General features: G+C 36.7%; 1 protein-coding gene across 1 annotated transcript; it reads right to left on the bottom strand.

Moving 5' to 3' along the window:
* Positions 1-5934: 5934 nt before the first annotated feature.
* On the bottom strand, positions 5935-21491 carry LOC139842386 (uncharacterized). Its single transcript, XM_071832531.1, has 3 exons — positions 21364-21491; positions 21207-21265; positions 5935-6461 (listed from the first exon to the last, which is right to left on the bottom strand). The coding sequence occupies exons 1-3, from the start codon at positions 21489-21491 to the stop codon at positions 5935-5937; spliced, it is 714 nt and encodes a 237-aa protein (XP_071688632.1).
* Positions 21492-22011: the final 520 nt, after the last annotated feature.

Here is a 22011-nt window from a genome sequence, read left to right as displayed (position 1 = left end):
TCTATATAATTTCTCTCAAATTTCAAAATGGGTCCGTTGAATGTTTGCGTAAAAGTTCATTACGGAGGTGAATTTGATCAAGGATTGATGAATTATACACCGGACTCAACACGTGATTATTATATTAATGTACGTGAGTATCGTTATTTTTTTAGTTTGCTTGCAGTTCTCCATCAAGACATACCATACCCAGTCAGACAAGTATGGTATTTCAAAAGACCCGGAGTTCCCGCCACGCTACTTGAAGATGACCATGATTATTATGCTTTGATTGGAAAAGCTTTGGTACGTAGGCAAGCAATTATGATTTATACCGAATTTAGGGATGAAATCTACGCTCTTTCTGATTAGCCAAGAGAAGTTGCTTCATCTTCGAGTAGCGATGACGGATTTCAGCAATATGATATCCGCGATTACTTATCTGATTGATTAAATAGAGTATGTATATATATATATAGATAAATATAAAAATATTTTACATTTTTTTTACCAACGGCTATTAGACCCAACGGCTAGATTTTTTTGACCAACTGCAAAATGCCACGTGGCCTCAACGGCCGTTGGACCTCATGTTGGATCGACGAAAACGCCTCGAAAATTTGGGCCGACAACGCCGCGATACGGCTAGGCTCCGGTGTTTTGGGGGTGACAAATCGGATTCAACGGGGTTGTTTAACCCCCGATACAAATGGTCTTATCAGTATTCAGTATTTTATAATTCAAAAGAACTTTTATAATTCGTCAACACCACGAGCTCTTAAACTCAAAAGGATTTTTTTAAAATTTATCAATACCACCAGCTTTTAAACTTAAAAGAATAATTGTTTGAAAAAATCAATTAATTTTCCTCGATTATTTTACCCATCGTTCAACGCATAATTTTTAAAATTTGTCAACAACACGGGCTCTTAAATAATACTTATACTTTTCATATTTTTTTAGTATCTATATATACATACCAATATGAACTGCAATTTATATTTTTTGCACGAATTTTTACACACCTGTGCAACGCATGGGCTCAAAAACCTAGTATGTATATATATATATATATATATATATATATATATATATATATATATATATATATATATATAGTGGACCAATCCATGAATAAGCACTAAATGGGGCACAAACTGGATAAGTAAAATTTCAAAATTTTTTTTTTAAAAAAAAACGATCCTTTAATATGCAAATAGAAGAAAACGAAAAAATTTTAAAAAGTTTTTTAACAAAATCGTTCGAAAATCGATGATGAATGGTAAACATCGATGATGAATGGTAAAATTAACCATTCATCTGGTTAATTATCATTCATTTTTGTTCGAGATGAATGATAAAATTAATCAATGCTAAAAAAAAAGCAGATGAATGGTTAATTTAACCATTCATCTGTTTATGATGAATGATAAAAAAACAGATGAATGGTTAATTTAACCATTCATCTGGTTTTTTTTAGCATTGATTAATTTTATCATTCATCGTAAACAAGATGAATGATAAATTAACCCGATGGATGGTTAATTTTACCATTCATCATCGATTTTTGAAAGATTTTGAACTTTTTTTTTATGAAAAAATTGATTAGAGGTGCATTTTAATGCAGATTTATGAATGTAAAAAAAAATTCAAAATTTTTTTTTTATTTTGCTTATCCCGTTTGTACTCCTTTTAAGCTTATCCATGGATCGTGCCCCTATATATATATATATATATATATATATATATATATATATATCAAAAAGCTTTTTGCTTATGTGTACGGATATGTTTTTCGTTTAGGTTTTAAGGTTACGTTTCTAGTTTACTTTTTCAGGTTTATATCTTAGGTTTGCCGTTTTCTTTTTAAAATTGCATTTTTTTTCTTTTTACTTTTTACGATTTAAAATATATGTTTTTCAATTACGTTTTACGTTGGTTTGGCTTCAGCTATGACTGAGTTTTAAGTTGAGGTTATTTTATTTATTTATTTATTTAAAATGGAACGTAAAAAGTGATGTAGGGAATGGGACATGGGAGAATTATTTTCATATATTTATGTTTAAAATTTTTAAATATGGATTGGATATGATTAGAGAGTAATATGAAAGAGATATTGAGTATTTGTTGAAGATTTAATATAGAGTATTGTAATACTCAGTTTTATTATGTAGAAAAAATGATTTAAAAATGAAAGATATAATCATTATCGTAATTATCATGTAATCATTATATTTGACCTGGTTTTTTAATCTAACTATCATGGTTTATTTATCTAAACCCTTTTTCTTTTCTCATTCTTCTCTCTTTTTTCTTCTAGTTCTATCTGTCTATTCGTTTTTCTAAATATTTTAAATCAAGATATTTTATCTTCAAAGTATGTTTTCTCAAGCCACAAGTACTAACCAGCGTAACGTTAAGTCTGTTCCGTCAGACATTACTCCTAAATTTATACATGATTACATGGTATCCCCCTATCAAGGCGCTGACACCAGTGGTGTCATCGCTCGAGACCACGCCAACTATCCTCCCGTGAGCAAAGTTGCCATATACGACCAAGTGATGGAGCGGCGAAATATGCGCCTTCCTCCGGCCAACTTTTACATGGTCGTTCTTGCACATTTCAATATTGGGATTGGGCAGCTGGAGCCGGATATCGCTTGTCATCTATCCTTGTTTTATATATGGTGCAATGCACATGGTTTTTTTTTTTTTTTTTTTTTTTTTGAAAGGCAATGCACATGGTTTTACGCCTACGTTAAACCTTTTCAGGAATATTTTCAGTTATGAGTTAGTATGACGAAGGTTGGTTTTGTTTTAAGAATAACCAAGGTTTTACCCAAGTGCCAAAGGTAAATTTTAAACTACCTTGGAAGAGTAGCTTCTTCTTCATTGATAGGACTTTATCCCTTGAAGTTGTGCTAACATTAGCATATAACATTATAGTCTGGACGAGCGATTAAACCGAATTCTAGCACTGAGCTCTGACTTTCTTTGACTTTTTGGTGGGTTTTGATTCCGAAGTGTTTTAATAAAATCTGAAAAGGTAGAAAGATCCATCATCATTTTGTGATCATTTCCTCAAATTTCAGGATCTAATTCTCATTTTAAATCGAGATCTCGGAAATTTTCTGTCCGGAAATATCATACAAAAAAATTGATTTTTTCTTCGATTTTGGGTTTAATTTTGGAAAATATAAAAATGGAGATGTGTTTGAATGTTTTAAGTGCAACTATCTGCAGATTTTCATAAATTTTCGTTGAGTTTTGAGCTCGTTTCCATAACCGTCTCCATGAGCCACCATCGACCAGCACCTCTGGCTGCCGGATTCTACAAAATTGAAGAACACATCGACCACCACCACATTCCACCTCCACCGTCATTTTATTACTGACCGGATCCGACCTCGCTTCTTGCCCCAACTCCGCTTTAGTAATTTATTTGACATTTGTTTATGTCCAGTCTCGTAAATATCAGTTGAAAAGGTGTATCAAAACTGGAGTTTGCGAAAGTATTGTGATTAACTTTTTACTAAAGCAATGTCGCTATTAATTGCGTGTTTTGGATTATGAATCAAATTAAATCAGTTCATAAAAATATTTAATACTAAGTAATTTAACAAAAAAACGTAAGTTAAAGAAGTTGAGGTTTTTAAAAATTGTTTTTTAATTATTTTGACATTGATTATTTTATTGGTTGCTTCAAGTTTGAAAAGTGTGATAGTGGTGGTGGTGGGAATGAAGATGATTAAGAGGATGATGGGTACAATTTTTAAGAAACTTTAGGGATCGATCGTGTATTTTTGACTAACGATCGTCAATTAATTTGACGAAGATTACTCCAATTTAACACTTTTTTAAATCGTAATCTTTTTCTTGAATAAAAATAAAATTGAAATCGTTTTCGAGCTTAGGCAAATTGGTAGTTACCTTGATTGTCAAATTGAGTAACTTAGGTTATCATTTCGGGTCATTTGCCCTTTTTTTTATTTCAACGGGTCAAAAGTTTGAGTCTAGCTTCTCAAAAATGCTAAATTAGACTCTAGCTATTAATTACTAATGTTATGTAATATCTTGAAGGTCATGCCATATTTTGTTTTGTACATATTTGGAACACCATCATGCATTGTAACCATGCTTAATACACTAATCAGAGACAAATGTTCTAAACAAGATTGAGGGGTGCGCGCTACGCTGCTGACAATTGTATGCGATTATAATGGTTATTTACTACACATCGAATGATAATTCTATGCGATTACGATAGTTATTTACCGCACATCGTATTTACATGACAAAGCAGTGCAGGGATAGAGAGGCTCGCGTTGCTGCTCAAAATTTCCTGCGACTTTAACGCTGGCTATTCATTACACACCTGATTTACATGGCATAACATGACATAGTACTTATTACACCCAAAAGTTAGCTGAGAATTGCCAACGATTAAGCATAGTTATGTACTACGGAGTAAATGTATTAAATAATTCCTTGACCCAACATGGTTGTCATGACATTTATACCCATATTTTAACACCCATATTCCAACTTTACATTATATCGTGTTATACACCACCTCTTCCGTTTTAACCTACTTTGAAACCCATTTGCTCACAATTCTTTTTGAACCTCCACATAAAAATCATTCAAATTAAGAAAGAAACAAAGAGCATGTGATTAATATTAATACCTGCATAATTTAAGACAAATAATACCACTTATAATTATTTAAGGCGAAATAATCTTACACATAAAGATTACTTAGCACCTTATGAAGCAAATCTATTTCCATTTGACTAAGCGTTATATTCTTCACCACTATCTAAAATACATCGTCCCTGTTTCTACCTCTCGCTTAAAAAGTGTAGGTCACCAAAGAGTGGTCAAATGCTTAAACCTTCTCAATCAGTTTTTCAAAAGGAATTATATTATCTTTTGATAGTATCAAATTTTGTAAGCATAACTAATACTAAAATTATTCATAGGATTCGAAAACAAAGATACTAAAAGTGTTAGCGGATCCGTATGAGCCGACTCATTCTATCATGTACAATACAGTTACCTGTTTTGAACTATTATTCAATATGGACATGTAGTCATCTCTAAAAGCTCCTATCCTTTCAATAACACTTGATTGAAATAAGTATTCACGTAGTTGTTGAGATAAGGTGGTAGAAGGTGGAGTACGGTGGTAGAAGGTGGAGTACGATGGTGAGGCGAAGAGGTAAAAAAGATGATAACTCCACTTTTTAAGCGAGAGGTAGAAACAGGGATGTGTTTTTGTGGTTTTTTTACCAATTCGCCGAATTCGCTAATAAATTAGGTGAGGCGAAAACATAATTGTATACGTGGCGGGATTTGATTGGTGTAGACTTTACGCCATATTCGCCTAAACTTTTTTCGCCTGAATCGCCTAAAAGTGGTAGGTTAGGCGAAATTTTTTTAAATTTTGAAAAAAAAAGTAGGCGGAAGTATTTTGATGACTTGGAAGGTTTTTATTGGATGTTAATGTTTTCGCCTAATTCGCCTAATGTTTAGGCGAAATGCATGCTTATATTTGTGAAAAAGTTGTCTGACACTGGTTATTTATGAGAGAAGGTGAAAAGTGCTTATTTTAGTAAATTTCTCTTTATATAAATATACAACACTAATACTAGACATTATGTTATACTCCGTATTAAACATAAGCCGACCTGAGTTCACATGTACTTAAATTGCAAAATTTAAAACCGAAAATTACAAGCAAGCTATAATAATATTTTTCATCTCATAAACGTAAATAAACCTTAATTATACAAAGGCTAATTAGTTTCTCCTCCTGTTACGTAGTGGCCTTACCCATGTGTCCTTACTCATCCCAAATCGATCAATGAACCAATCACAATACCTTCCATATACAAAGTTTCCTAAAAGAACTCCAATTACCAACCCACTACCAAAGCCTGTGAATATGACAACTCAATCGATTATGTCACTTGGGAGGAGAGACTCATACTCATTGCTTGTTTGTGCAAGTGTTGATGTCGTTGAACCTTGACAGTCATTGGATAATGGTCTTCCACACAATAGAGGATTACCCACGAACGAATAGTTCTCAAATGTATTGAATTGTTGTCCAGCTGGTATGCGCCCTTCAAGATGGTTGAACGATACGTTGAACATGGCAAGGAAGCCAAGTTGCAACAATTCTTGAGGAATTTTTCCTGATAGCTCGTTACGGGAGAGATCCAAAGATTCAAGATTTTTTAGCTTCCCAAATGATGGTAACACATAACCCGTAAGATGGTTGTTGGAAAGATTAAGTGATTCGAGGCCTCTAAGATCTGTGAGTGATTTTGGGATCTTTCCTTCAAAACTGTTACAAGAGAGGTCAATTGCAGTAAAGACGTTTAAAATATTTTGGTACTCAGTTTTGACGCCTTTGTTTATTATTGACATAGAGTAAGGAATCTCAACATAAAATGTTCCAAACAGAAACCCGTCTCCTGTTAGATTATGGAGACATTTATACAAAACGAGAGAAAAAAAAAAACTGTTCCAACACTTGCACGGATTTTGCAGATTTCGGGAAGCGTGAAGCAGTCAAATGCGGCGCATCTTGACATGGATGCGGCGCATTCATAGAGCAAAATAGTCCGAGAGTTATTGATGCGGAGCATTGAGCTGATATGGCGCATCAGGGGTCAGATGCGGCGCATCACCATCTCGATGCGGCGCATCGAGTGCTGGTACATGAATCTGGAACGTGGAATTGAAGGGATGCGGCGCATCACCTCTCAGATGCGGCGCATCGCCTCTCTGTCAGCAATTTGGCAAGTTGCAACCTTTACATCCGAGCATGCTTTGGCCTCCTTTCACTTTAGGTGCAAAGTTAATCACTTTACACCTAAAATTAGGGCTGTGATCATGCCATTACAAGGTGGAAAGCATGGCTAGTTGGTAAACAAGATGATTACTTGTCATGATGAAGATTCCTAGCTAGTTGTCATGGTGTTCTTGTTTTCTCCTATATATAGAACTCATTGTATGCAATTGTAACATACCAAATACAGATTCTCAGTAATAAACACTCTCTAGTTGGTCTGTGGACTAAAGCAATCACACCGATTGCATATAACCACGTTATATCTTGTGTCGTTCTTACATTTACGCATTTATTATCTTTCGTTCATTAAGTGGGTTTGAGTGATCGTGATAGAATCACTACTCGGCTAGTAGTCTTGTAGAATTACTAGCGTTGTTTGGGTCCTAATATCCTAACATCTCCCATACTAGAATAATTGCCAGCATGGATCACTTGTAAACATCAAGAGCCCTAAATTAAAACCATGGGAACCCTCTAATGGGGCCATTCGGCCGTGGGTACTCCATGGGGTGTCCATGGGCTCGTTTTGCTAAATCGAGTGATCGTGGGGCTCGTTTTTAGTAGCCAACAATCTTACCGAATTCCCGAAACGTTAATCAATCGTTTAAATGAAACCATGTGATCCAATTTATTAAAACAATTAATAAATTAATTATATTCTAAAACATAATAATTATATAAAATAATTATTTTAAGTAAGTTGTTATTTGTTTCGTTGTCTCAAATACATTTTTCTGATGTTAACCAACCGTTCGTATTTCAATTCTAAACCGAAGCATTTTCCTATTGAATATGTATCACATATTAACACATACCTCTAAGGACTAAGCATGTATTTATGAAGTTAAATACACAAAGTTTCAAGTAATCGTTGTTAAAATAAATAACAGATAGTTAACATAAGTAACGAAAAAAGTAGGGTTGTTATAGCCAGTTTACTAATATCAAACTTGATAATTTTTTTAATGTATCCTTTTATTGTCAGGAACTTAAGTCTCTTGCAGATCAACATGGAAATGTTGGGGATAAAGTCGGATCCACGAATGGTTCTTCAACTGGCCATATCACACAATTACTTTCTTTTTATCAAGCTCGGTCAATGTTGTAACTGGAAGAATCGTGAAAGCAGAAACAAAGCCTTCCACCTTCGAGGAACAACTGATTTAGGATTATTTTATTCTAACGATTCAAAACAAGATTTGGTTGGTTATGCAAATGCAGGTTATTTATCTGATCCACATAAAGTTAAATCTCAAACTAGATATGTATTCCTAAATGGTGTTACCGCAATATCATGGTGTTCTCAAAAATAAACACTTGTTGCAACATCATAAAATCATGTCGTGTAGCGACCCGACCAAATCATATTTGACGGCGCCGTCTACTTAGGTCCCGTTACGTGGTCATAAGTCTTTAAAACAACGTTTGACCAAAAGATATGTCGCATTCATTTCAAATGTAAAGATTGTTCAAAGTTTACAAGAATAGTTCCACCACAAGTTACGATACAAAGTTTTAAGTACAAATGAAACTTATGCGACACAATTTGAAAGTAGCCAAAAGACGCTCCATGTATGCATATATACTCGACATCCAATGCAAGTATCAAAATAATGAGCGGAAGCATGTAACACATATCGTTCAAAGACCTGAGAAAAACATAGAAATCTGTCAACGAAAACGTTGGTGAAATCATAGGTTTAAGTAAGTAAGTACAAGTGAACCACAAGATTTGCATCAATGAAATAATAGTAATACATTCCAAAAGTTTGTTTCACGAGCACCCAATTATCAATGCTTAACATTTCTCCCATTGAACCCCATCACTTAGTGCTAGAACATACACTGTTTCTCGAAAATATATTTCATTCGTAAACGGTAGCGAACCGTTTGAATGAGGGTTTGTCAAACCCATATGGATCCATACAACATAAGTTCTCGCTTACACCCGGCAAGTGTAACTAATGATAATCGAATTGAGGATTTTGTTCTAAACTCGTATGTAGAATGTTTGTTTTCCTGTACTTGTGTTCACTTAGTAAAGAAATGTTTATGTTTTCTCATCCCAAATGTAAGTTCAAAAAGAGTAAAAGTGGGACTATGATCTCACCTTGAGTGCACGAGTAGTAAAGTACTTCAACAAGTAAACGTGTGCAAAGAACAATGCTAGTCTTGACCTAAACAATAGGTTGTATCAATAACGGTAAGCACGATAGGTCAAAGATGTTCAATTAGTCCTATGGCTCGTTAAGACTCGATCATAAGAGCATGTGAATCAAATTGTCATGTTTCATGCAAGGTACAAGTATAAAAACATGTTAGAACGATTGCACAATTATTTGGTTAAGTTTGATTAAAAGTCAACTTGGTCGGGTCAAAGTCAACGGAAAAGTCAACGGGGTCGGGTTGGGTATCCGACAATTTTTCTAAGTTATATAATCATATATGAGCATGTTGGCCAAGTTTCATGTTAATCGGAGGTCCGTAGCATAGCAAACATTTTTATGTCAAATGACCAAAGCAAACAGCCAGTTTTAGTACAATGGGACGGCGTCCCAAATGGCTAGACGGCGTCCCACAATGAAGGGTGGGACGGCGTCCTGATATCCTAGACGGCGTCTAGGTTCAAAAGGTGGGACGGCGTCCCCAGTATCTGGACGGCGTCCTGATCGGTTTCCAGGCCCTGTTTGTTGTATTCCTCAAATGGACGAACCAAAACACCAACCATCACATTTTATGATCCGCAAACAATTAGAACATGTATTTTATATCATCGGAAAGCTCTTTCGACAAGGAACGCAACTAAGCACTTTTCATCAAGCAAAAACATCATATACTATAACCGAAATCCCGCCAAGTGATCAATAGAGGTTTATTTTCAAGTTTCAAGTTTATCAATTGCAATTTAAGTTTTGGGAATCCAATTTATACATATGATATGCCGTTTTGAAGGTAATGAAACATGTAATACAACTAAACACTTATCAATAACATTAACAATCATTCAACGCATCAAAAGTTCGTTTTAAGAGTTGTCAACCCTAACCAAAAGTTCACAAAATCAATAATCGCGTTTATGAAGTTTCTTTAATCAATCTATACATCAAAATGAAGCTAATGATACTAGTAACACTTTTAAAACATGCACATTAACAATCTAATAACATTTGATCATCCAAAATCAAGGATTTAGCAAGAAATTTTCATAATGAACTAGTTACACCAAAACAACAAATCGAGCATACAAATTACATACACGACATCACAATGAGCCATAGACACTAATTAACATACTTTTAAGTCAAGAACACAAATTTAAAGAAAACTAGTGTTTTAGAAATGTTACCCAAACGAGATGAAGTTGGTACCAAAATGAAGAGGATGAAGAGAGGATCACGAATATGTAATTTATTTTGTTGTAAGCCTCCTAGATCGAATTTAGATGATGATTGAATGAATTTGGAAATTGGGTGTGTTCTTGCTAAAGAGAAAGAGAGAGAGAGAGAGAGAGAGAGAGAGAGAGAGAGAGAGAGAGAGAGATGGTTGAATGGTGGTGATTGGGGTGGACTAGGTGACCTAGTCAACTAGTTTGCCCCGTGTCAATTTTAGTCCCTCGAGTTTGTAGTCGGGTGCGGAAAATACCTAAACGGAATATTTTTAAACGCGTATTAACGGGAGATGTTATAAACATATAACGGAGTTTAAATTAGTATAACGGAAAAGAAAACGGAAAAAGGCGGGATGTTACATTACCTACTCCTTAAAAGAAATTTCGTCCCGAAATTTAAGTAGGCGTAGTAGTCGTTGTTTCTTCCTCGAGATCTTGCGTTTCCGAATTCACGAATAGATGAGGATACTTCCTTTGCATTTGATCTTGTCTTTCCCAAGTAAACTCGGGTCCCCTTTTGGCGTTCCAACGGACTTTAACAATCGGGATTCGGCTTTGTTTCAATGTCTTGACGGAGGTGTCCACAATTTCAACCGGTTCCTCCACGAAATGAAGTTTGTCATCAATGGTAAGCTCCTCGAGAGGAATGACGATATCGGGTTCGGCAAGACACTTTTTCAAGTTGGATACATGGAAAGTAGGATGAACGGAGCTCAATTGAGGCGGAAGATCTAAACGATAAGCAACGGTTCCAATACGCTCCAAGATTTCGAAAGGACCAATATACCGCGGATTTAGCTTCCCGCGTTTCCCAAAATGGATTACACCCTTCCAAGGTGCGACTTTTAACATTACTCGGTCACCGACTTGAAATTCAAGATCGTTGCGTCGTTTGTCGGTATAGCTCTTTTGACGACTTCGGGCCGTCCTAAGCTTATCTCGGATTTGAATGATTTTCTCGGTGGTTTTGTGAATGAGTTCGGGTCCGGTGATTTGCACGTCGCCTACCTCGGCCCAACAAAGAGGTGAACGACATTTGCGGCCATATAGCGCTTCAAAAGGTGCGGCTTTAATACTCGCGTGATAACTATTGTTATAAGAGAACTCGGCGAGAGGTAAGTGCTTGTCCCAAGCTTTTCCGAAATCAACCACGCAAGCTCGTAACATGTCTTCTAAGGTTTGAATTGTACGTTCGCTTTGTCCATCGGTTTGAGGATGATATGCGGTGCTCATGTCTAAACGCGTTCCCAACGCTTCTTGCAATGTACGCCAAAATCTAGCAACGAAACGGCCATCTCGGTCGGAGATAATCGATAAAGGTACACCGTGTCGGGCTACGATCTCCTTAATGTAAAGTTGTGCAAGTTTCTCCATTTTGTCTGTTTCTTTCATGGCAAGGAAGTGTGCGGATTTGGTGAGACGGTCAACAATAACCCAAATGGTATCATAACCGCCCGTCGTTTTTGGTAGCTTGGTGATAAAATCCATCGTTATCCTTTCCCACTTCCATTGCGGGATCTCGGGTTGTTGAAGTAATCCGGACGGTCTTTGGTGTTCGGCTTTGACTTTGGAACATGTCAAACACTTGGAAACATAAGTAGCTACGTCCCTTTTGATGTTCGGCCACCAATATAGTTGTTTAAGGTCGTGGTACATCTTATTGGCACCGGGGTGAATCGAGTATCGTGACTTATGGGCTTCATCTAAAATAAGGCTTCGTAGGTCCCCATAACTAGGCACCCAAATCCTTCCAGCGTAATATCGGAGTCCGGTCTCCCTAGTTTCGAATCGAGAGACGAGAATGTTTAAGAGCTCGTGTGAAAGGTTTTCATCCTTGAGAGCCTCATCTTGGGCTACCCGAATTTGGCTATTAAGGTTGGTGTGAATGGTGATGTTTAAAGCTCGGACACGAAGAGGCACCGCTCTTTCTTTTCGACTTAAGGCATCGGCTACTACGTTTGCCTTCCCGGGATGGTAACGAAGCTCGCAATCGTAATCGTTCAAAGTTTCAATCCACCGTCGTTGTCTCATGTTTAGTTGCTTTTGATCGAAGATGTGTTGGAGACTTTTGTGGTCGGTAAAGATAGTACTCTTGGTTCCATAAAGATAGTGTCTCCACATTTTAAGTGCAAAGACAACGGCTCCAAGTTCGAGATCATGAGTCGTGTAATTCCGTTCATGAATTTTTAGTTGTCGAGAGGCATAAGCAATGACTTTCTTCCGTTGCATCAATACACACCCAAAACCATGTTTCGAGGCATCGCAATATACAACAAAATCATCATTGCCTTCGGGAAGTGACAAGATAGGAGCGGTGGTTAGTTTTGTCTTCAAGATTTGAAACGCGGATTCTTGCTCGGTCGCCCAAATGAATTTCTTTCCTTTGTGAGTTAATGCGGTTAGAGGACGTGCAACCAAAGAGAAATTTTCGATGAATCTACGATAGTACCCGGCGAGACCCAAGAATTGACGAATGTGAGTAGGAGTAGTAGGAGTCTCCCATTTACTAATGGCTTCGATCTTCGTGGGATCGACTTTAATACCTTGATCACTTACAACATGACCAAGAAATTGAACTTCCTTCAACCAAAATTCACACTTGGAGAATTTGGCATAAAGTCGTTCTTGTCTCAAGAGTTCAAGCACAAGTCGGAGATGTTGTTCGTGCTCTTCTTCATTTTTAGAATAGATCAATATGTCATCGATGAACACAATAACGAATTTATCGAGATACGGTTTGCACACGCGGTTCATAAGATCCATGAACACCGCCGGTGCGTTAGTGAGACCAAATGGCATGACAAGGAATTCATAACTACCGTAACGAGTCCGGAAAGCGGTTTTGGAGACATCTTCCCCCTTAACCCTTAATTGATGATAACCCGAGCGGAGATCGATTTTTGAATATACACAAGACCCTTGTAGTTGATCAAAGAGGTCATCGATGCGAGGAAGAGGATATCGGTTCTTAACCGTCAATTTATTTAGTTCACGATAATCAATGCACATTCGTAGGGATCCGTCTTTCTTTTTAACAAACAAAATCGGAGCGCCCCAAGGTGAATGGCTAGGTTGGATAAAACCACGATCAAGTAGTTCTTGGATTTGACTTTGCAATTCTTGCATTTCGGATGGGGCGAGTCTATATGGTGCACGTGCTACGGGTGCGGCTCCCGGAATAAGATCGATTTGGAATTCAACCGGTCGATGAGGTGGAAGACCCAGCAATTCATCGGGAAATACATCGGAATAGTCACTAACAATTGGCACATCATCGATATGCTTATCATCGGACTCGACTTTCTTAACGTGGGCAAGGATCGCAAAACAACCCTTACGGAGCAGTTTTCTAACTTTAAGGCACGAAACGAGGTTGAGTCTGGTGCAACTCTTATCGCCATAAACAATCAAAGGTTCACCATTCTCGATAGGAATTCGGATTGCGTTAAGATCACAAAGGATGTGAGATTTTGTTTTGACTAACCAATTCATACCGATTATTACATCAAAGCTTCCTAGTTCCATGGGTATCAAGTCAATTTCAAATTCCTTACCCAAAATGTTTAACGTACACCCCCGGTAATATGTGTCGGCACTTAATAGTTTCCCGTTAGCCACTTCAATGGTATAAGTGGTATCTAATGGAAGAGGTGGAGTGCTAAAAGAATGAGTCAAAGTCTTGGATACAAAGCATTTATCGGCACCCGAATCGAATAAGCAAGAGACATAAGAATTGTTGAGAAGAAACGTACCCGTGACTAGTTCAGTGTCATCCCGGGCTTCCTCGGTGTTGATGTTGAAAACTCGGCCGCGCGTATTGGTGCTATCTTTCCTTTTTGGGCATGCATTTCTATAATGACCCGTTTGGCCACATTCGTAACAAGTGCCCGTCTTTGGTGCATTGGGCCACTTTCGAGTGACGGGAGTGGCACTTTTACAATCGTTGGCCTTATGACCAATTCCTTGGCACCGATGGCAAATTAGCTTACTACATTCGCCAAAGTGATGTTTGTTGCATTTGTTGCAAAAAGGTAGATTCCCGGCATAACCCTTCTTGCCGTCGGAAGTGAAAGATTTCTTGGCAAAGTTGTTGTTGCTTGATTGGGGAGCTTCCCATTTTCTTTTGTTGCCGCCCGATTTATCCTCGGCCTTAGGTGCCGGAACTACGATTTCATCAACCATTTCTATCAATTTGCTGGCCATGTTCAAGGCCTCTTGATGATTAGTGGGTTTGGATGACATTACTCCGTGTTTGATACTCTTTGGAAGACCATCCATGTAAAGTTCAACCCTTAAAGCTTCGGGGTTTACAAGATTTGGGCACATCAAGGCTAGTTCGGAAAATCGTTGATTATAAGCCTTGAGATCATTTCCGATCGCCTTTAAAGTTCTTAGCCCTTGTTCGTGCCTTCGGGTTTCTTCACGAGGGAAATATTCGACAATCATCTTTTCCCTCAAGTCGGCCCAAGAGAGGGCGTGAGCTTCATCGGTACCCACCGATTGTACATAAGTATTCCACCATGTAAGAGCGACACCGGCGAAGGTGTGAGTGGAGTATTTGACCTTGTCTTGGTCCCGACAACCGCTTATGCTAAAGACGGCTTCCGTTTGCTCAAACCATCGGGTGAGCACGACCGGTCCCCCGGTTCCATCAAAAGTGTGAGGTTTGCACCCCATGAAAGCTTTATAGGAGCATCCCTCGTTTGAGTTTCCGGCTCCATTGTTGTTGTTGTTGTTGTTGTTGTGGTTGTTATTATTATTGTTGTTGGATGAGTGACCGGCCATGGCCGCATCTACGGCGGTGGCTATCATCCGTTCGAGAGCTTGTTCGGGAGTTTCATTGCGGCGTACACGACGAGGAGCCATTGTTCCTTCAAGACACAAGAATATCATTGATTAGCATTCTCAATAATACTAACCGTGATATAGAATAAAGATAAAGAGAAGTTTTTCCTCGACTCGCCTTAAATTCTTTATGTCATAATGTCGGAACGTTCATATGAGTCACCGTAATATAATCCCGGAAATTATATTACCCTGATTCATATGTGCATTCGACATCATTTCATATAGTCAAGGTGGCGTGTCAATCAAATTAAACAACGTGAGATTAAGATGAACTAAGAGTAGATATGAGTAGAAGTGTTCGAGTATAAATGCACAAGTAGTCAAGTAATTCCTACTTCAAGTCTATATGCCGGTTGTAGTCTAGACTCACCAATGTACCCTATGACTCGGGGTTGACACTAATGAACTCTAAATCCCTACAACCAACGCTCTGATACCATCTGTAGCGACCCGACCAAATCATATTTGACGGCGCCGTCTACTTAGGTCCCGTTACGTGGTCATAAGTCTTTAAAACAACGTTTGACCAAAAGATATGTCGCATTCATTTCAAATGTAAAGATTGTTCAAAGTTTACAAGAATAGTTCCACCACAAGTTACGATACAAAGTTTTAAGTACAAATGAAACTTATGCGACACAATTTGAAAGTAGCCAAAAGACGCTCCATGTATGCATATATACTCGACATCCAATGCAAGTATCAAAATAATGAGCGGAAGCATGTAACACATATCGTTCAAAGACCTGAGAAAAACATAGAAATCTGTCAACGAAAACGTTGGTGAAATCATAGGTTTAAGTAAGTAAGTACAAGTGAACCACAAGATTTGCATCAATGAAATAATAGTAATACATTCCAAAAGTTTGTTTCACGAGCACCCAATTATCAATGCTTAACATTTCTCCCATTGAACCCCATCACTTAGTGCTAGAACATACACTGTTTCTCGAAAATATATTTCATTCGTAAACGGTAGCGAACCGTTTGAATGAGGGTTTGTCAAACCCATATGGATCCATACAACATAATTTCTCGCTTACACCCGGCAAGTGTAACTAATGATAATCGAATTGAGGATTTTGTTCTAAACTCGTATGTAGAATGTTTGTTTTCCTGTACTTGTGTTCACTTAGTAAAGAAATGTTTATGTTTTCTCATCCCAAATGTAAGTTCAAAAAGAGTAAAAGTGGGACTATGATCTCACCTTGAGTGCACGAGTAGTAAAGTACTTCAACAAGTAAACATGTGCAAAGAACAATGCTAGTCTTGACCTAAACAATAGGTTGTATCAATAACGGTAAGCACGATAGGTCAAAGATGTTCAATTAGTCCTATGGCTCGTTAAGACTCGATCATAAGAGCATGTGAATCAAATTGTCATGTTTCATGCAAGGTACAAGTATAAAAACATGTTAGAACGATTGCACAATTATTTGGTTAAGTTTGATTAAAAGTCAACTTGGTCGGGTCAAAGTCAACGGAAAAGTCAACGGGGTCGGGTTGGGTATCCGACAATTTTTCTAAGTTATATAATCATATATGAGCATGTTGGCCAAGTTTCATGTTAATCGGAGGTCCGTAGCATAGCAAACATTTTTATGTCAAATGACCAAAGCAAACAGCCAGTTTTAGTACAATGGGACGGCGTCCCAAATGGCTAGACGGCGTCCCACAATGAAGGGTGGGACGGCGTCCTGATATCCTAGACGGCGTCTAGGTTCAAAAGGTGGGACGGCGTCCCCAGTATCTGGACGGCGTCCTGATCGGTTTCCAGGCCCTGTTTGCTGTATTCCTCAAATGGACGAACCAAAACACCAACCATCACATTTTATGATCCGCAAACAATTAGAACATGTATTTTATATCATCGGAAAGCTCTTTCGACAAGGAACACAACTAAGCACTTTTCATCAAGCAAAAACATCATATACTATAACCTAAATCCCGCCAAGTGATCAATAGAGGTTTATTTTCAAGTTTCAAGTTTATCAATTGCAATTTAAGTTTCGGGAATTCAATTTATACATATGATATGCCGTTTTGAAGGTAATGAAACATGTAATACAACTAAACACTTATCAATAACATTAACAAGCATTCAACGCATCAAAAGTTCGTTTTAAGAGTTGTCAACCCTAACCAAAAGTTCACAAAATCAATAATCGCGTTTATGACGTTTCTTTAATCAATCTATACATCAAAATGAAGCTAATGATACTAGTAACACTTTTAAAACATGCACATTAACAATCTAATAACATTTGATCATCCAAAATCAAGGATTTAGCAAGAAATTTTCATAATGAACTAGTTACACCAAAACAACAAATCGAGCATACAAATTACATACACGACATCACAATGAGCCATAGACACTAATTAACATACTTTTAAGTCAAGAACACAAATTTAAAGAAAACTAGTGTTTTAGAAATGTTACCCAAACGAGATGAAGTTGGTACCAAAATGAAGAGGATGAAGAGAGGATCACGAATATGTAATTTATTTTGTTGTAAGCCTCCTAGATCGAATTTAGATGATGATTGAATGAATTTGGAAATTGGGTGTGTTCTTGCTAGAGAGAAAGAGAGAGAGAGAGAGAGAGAGAGAGAGAGAGAGAGAGAGAGAGAGAGAGAGAGAGATGGTTGAATGGTGGTGATTGGGGTGGACTAGGTGACCTAGTCAACTAGTTTGCCCCGTGTCAATTTTAGTCCCTCGAGTTTGTAGTCGGTTGCGGAAAATACCTAAACGGAATATTTTAAAACGCGTATTAACGGGAGATGTTATAAACATATAACGGAGTTTAAATTAGTATAACGGAAAAGAAAACGGAAAAAGGCGGGATGTTACATGTCGAAGTGATTGCATTACAAACACTTGGTGGTCCAAGTTCGAGTGTCCATTTTCGCATGCAATTATCTCAAGATGTAAACAATCAAGACACATATCCTATACGAAAAATGATGTAATAAACATGAATTTTCCAAAATTCAAAAGATTTAGTTCCAGAAGGTATTCAAAAGTTCCTTTAAGACGTGTTTTCACATGCATTCGACAATAAACGTTACCAAGATTCAATCAAGCATAATAGGTGACTTATGTATCCGATTAGTGTGATATCCTAGTGTATTTTGCATGTTTTTTCACTAGCTATCTGTTAATGTCAATATCACATTTCAATTCTCATGTCAAACATCTCAGAAAACTGATTTACACAACATTGAAACCGAAAACTTTAATTAGTCATAACTTGCAAAGCGTATAACGAAAACATGCAATTCTTACACGAAAAGTTATTAATTTTTCGAAAGAAATTCATCTAGATATATATATCAAATATAGAAAGTATGTCTAAGATATCAGTAGCATGCATTTCAAATTCGGGATTTAACCCTAACACACAAACCGAACAAATTATCGAATTTAATCATGCATACCAGGGCCGGTCTCGTGTTTTCTGATGCCCCGAGCGGGCCCGAAAAAGTGGTCCATATGGACAAATAATGCGTGTGAATGGACTTTCTATCGTATGTCTTCTAATCATTTTAGAACTTTGAACAAGAAGTTTTAAGCTTGATCTTATATCTCTTCCTAGTTTTGAAGGAAGTCACTTTTTGAAAGCATTTTATGTATCCATTTCGATGTATCTTATGTCTTTTCATCATGTTATATTATGCGTGAAGTGTGATACTTTTGTCATTTAAAATTAATTTCCAATTCGTTAGTTTGGTTGTGTATCCCATCAGTTTGTGTAACAAGTAACAACAAGCTAATTAGTAAAACAAAAATTTAAGTCATTTTTAATTACTAAGTATATTATTTATAAGGATAATTAAATATTATTTAAATTCATTTTTTAGCAACAATAGATTGTTTCAGAGGCGTCTTAGAGGGTGTGCTAACATGTGCAATCGATCAGGGCCCAAAATTTCAAGAGGGCCCAAAATTTCAAAAACTTGTGGATAAATACATGTTTTTCTTATCAGTCCCAAGAGGAAAAGGAATTTACAACCGACGAAAACAAAAAAATTTACTTGCTTCTTTCAAAAATTTAGAAAATCCAATGTATATCGCAATTCTTAACGTTATAAGGGCCCTTATTTTTATATTTCGAACAGGACCCTATAAATTTATAAGACGGCCCTGGATTGTTTATGTCATCATTTTATCAGTTGGTTTTCTACTTTTGTGGACATAACAAAATTTAATCCACGCATAATTATAAAAAAATCTCAACCACCACTTCATTCATATGTACTTTTTTATCAATTTTGTTTTCTGAACATAACTTTATTTCATATGCCTATGTATTGATTTATCAATTCATCTACGTTTACAAACACACAGAATAGTGGATTACACATAGTTAACCTGATTACATTGGTCATTTAAATAATATTGTACTACGTAGTTCACATTTGGAAATACTAAACTTTTCATTAATGCACATGTAAATGACTCCATTTGGAACTTTTTGCTAATTCTTTTTCATCCCACGTCAGTGGGTGATTGATACAAAATGTACCCTATAATCAAAAGCCTTGGGTTGTAGTTCAAGAAATGTTGGGCTTATTCCTCCTTGGGCTTACTAGTAATAGTAATAGTAATTTATGTAACTTGGGTTTAATAATATTAATATGTACAAAAAAAAATATTGGACCCTGAGCAATTGTACACTTTGCTCCCCTTACGAGCCGGGCCTCTAGGATTAGAGCAATAGACACTAAATACATATGTAATCATCAAAAAAAAAAAAAAAAAAAAAAAAAAACTGAAATAGAAAGCTAGGGTTTTAGAGTTAAAAAAAAAACTGAAATAGAAAGCTAGGGTTTTAGAGTTTATACCACCAAATATCAAATTGCTTATGTTAAAGTGTAAATAGACACTAAATACATATGTAATCATAAAAATAAAAAAATAATAATAATAATAAAAAAACTGAAATAGAAAGCTAGGGTTTTAGAGTTTATACCACCAAATATCAAATTGCTTATGTTAAAGTGTAGAGGACGATACTAGTGAACGTTTTCTATTAAAAAAGCATTAGCAAATAATCAATAATTGAAGGTGTTGTGATGGTGAAGGTTTGATGCTAGTGAACGTTTTCTATTAAACAAGCACTAGCAAATAATTAATAATGGAAGTTGTTGTGATGGTGAAGGTGGTCAGCGATGGGAGAGGAGGAAGAAGGAGTGTGGGTAGCAAAGTGTACAATTGCTCAGGGCCCACAATTACTTGGGGCCCAATATTTTTTCTACATATTATTATTATTAAGCCCAATATCATAGCGTTCTCAAAAACAAACACTTGTTGCAAAATCATCAAATCATGCCGAAGTGATTGCATTACAAACACTTGGCGGTTCAAGTTCGAGTGTCCGTTTTCGCATGAAATTATCTCAAGATGTATAAACAATCAAGACACATATCCTCTAAACATCATGGATCACTTGTAAACATCAAGAGCCCTAAATTAAAACCATGGGAACCCCCTAATGGGGCCATTCGGCCGTGGGTACTCCATGGGGTGTCCATGGGCTCGTTTTGCTAAATCGAGTGATCGTGGGGCTCGTTTTTAGTAGCCAACAATCTTACCGAATTTCCGAAACGTTAATCAATCGTTTAAATGAAACCATGTGATCCAATTTATTAAAACAATTAATAAATTAATTATATTCTAAAACATAATAATTATATAAAATAATTATTTTAAGTAAGTTGTTATTTGTTTCGTTGTCTCAAATACATTTTTCTGATGTTAACCAACCGTTCGTATTTCAATTCTAAACCGAAGCATTTTCCTATTGAATATGTATCACATATTAACACATACCTCTAAGGACTAAGCATGTATTTATGAAGTTAAATACACAAAGTTTCAAGTAATCGTTGTTAAAATAAATAACAGATAGTTAACATAAGTAACGAAAAAAGTAGGGTTGTTATAGCCAGTTTACTAATATCAAACTTGATAATTTTTTTAATGTATCCTTTTATTGTCAGGAACTTAAGTCTCTTGCAGATCAACATGGAAATGTTGGGGATAAAGTCGGATCCACGAATGGTTCTTCAACTGGCCATATCACACAATTACTTTCTTTTTATCAAGCTCGGTCAATGTTGTAACTGGAAGAATCGTGAAAGCAGAAACAAAGCCTTCCACCTTCTACACCATCTGACGCAACCCTAATCACAACCAACGCAAATTTTTCATCCAACAAATCCAGTTTTTTTGGTCAATCTCACTACTTTGGCCATAACAGGGGTCGTGGTGGTTATCGTACCAATTATTGAGGTCGGAACAACACAAATCGTGGTCATGGTCGAGTGTATTTCCCAAATACTTCTCCAAACTGGACGACACAACCACCATGGAACTGGCAGCAAAACCCTTGGGCCTATCCTCCACCATGTCCTTATCCCACAAACAGTTGGGCTCGACCCAATTCTCATCAGGCCGATTTATTGGGCCCGCAATCAACTCAAGCCCGTTCGGTTACATCAGACACTTCAAATTACTATCCTAATGATATTGAAAATGCTTTGCATACGATGACACTCAACTCACCCGAAGATACATGGTACATGGTTACAAGAGCCACATCTCATACGGCATCAAGTTCAGGTAATCTATAATCTTACTTTCCTTTGTGTTTTCCTAAAAGGTATTTGTCGAAAATGGCCAAGCTATTCCAATTAAAGGTTTCGGTCACACTCAACTTCCTTTTCCTTCTCATTCTTTAGATTTACGCAACAATTTTCATATTCCTAATATTATTAATTCGTCGTTTATCAACTGATAATCAACTTTCACTTGAATTTTATCCTTTTGGTTTTACTATGAAGGCATCCCGAAGGACAACCCAATTCTCAGATGTAACATGCTACGCCAAATAAAGAAATCTCCATCTACATTTATTGCTTTATCTTCT

Source organism: Rutidosis leptorrhynchoides, chromosome 1 (assembly GCF_046630445.1).
Source record: "Rutidosis leptorrhynchoides isolate AG116_Rl617_1_P2 chromosome 1, CSIRO_AGI_Rlap_v1, whole genome shotgun sequence".
Taxonomy (NCBI): domain Eukaryota; kingdom Viridiplantae; phylum Streptophyta; class Magnoliopsida; order Asterales; family Asteraceae; genus Rutidosis; species Rutidosis leptorrhynchoides.
The sequence above is the reverse complement of the archived record's forward strand: the minus strand, read 5'-3'. Positions and strand labels throughout refer to the sequence as shown.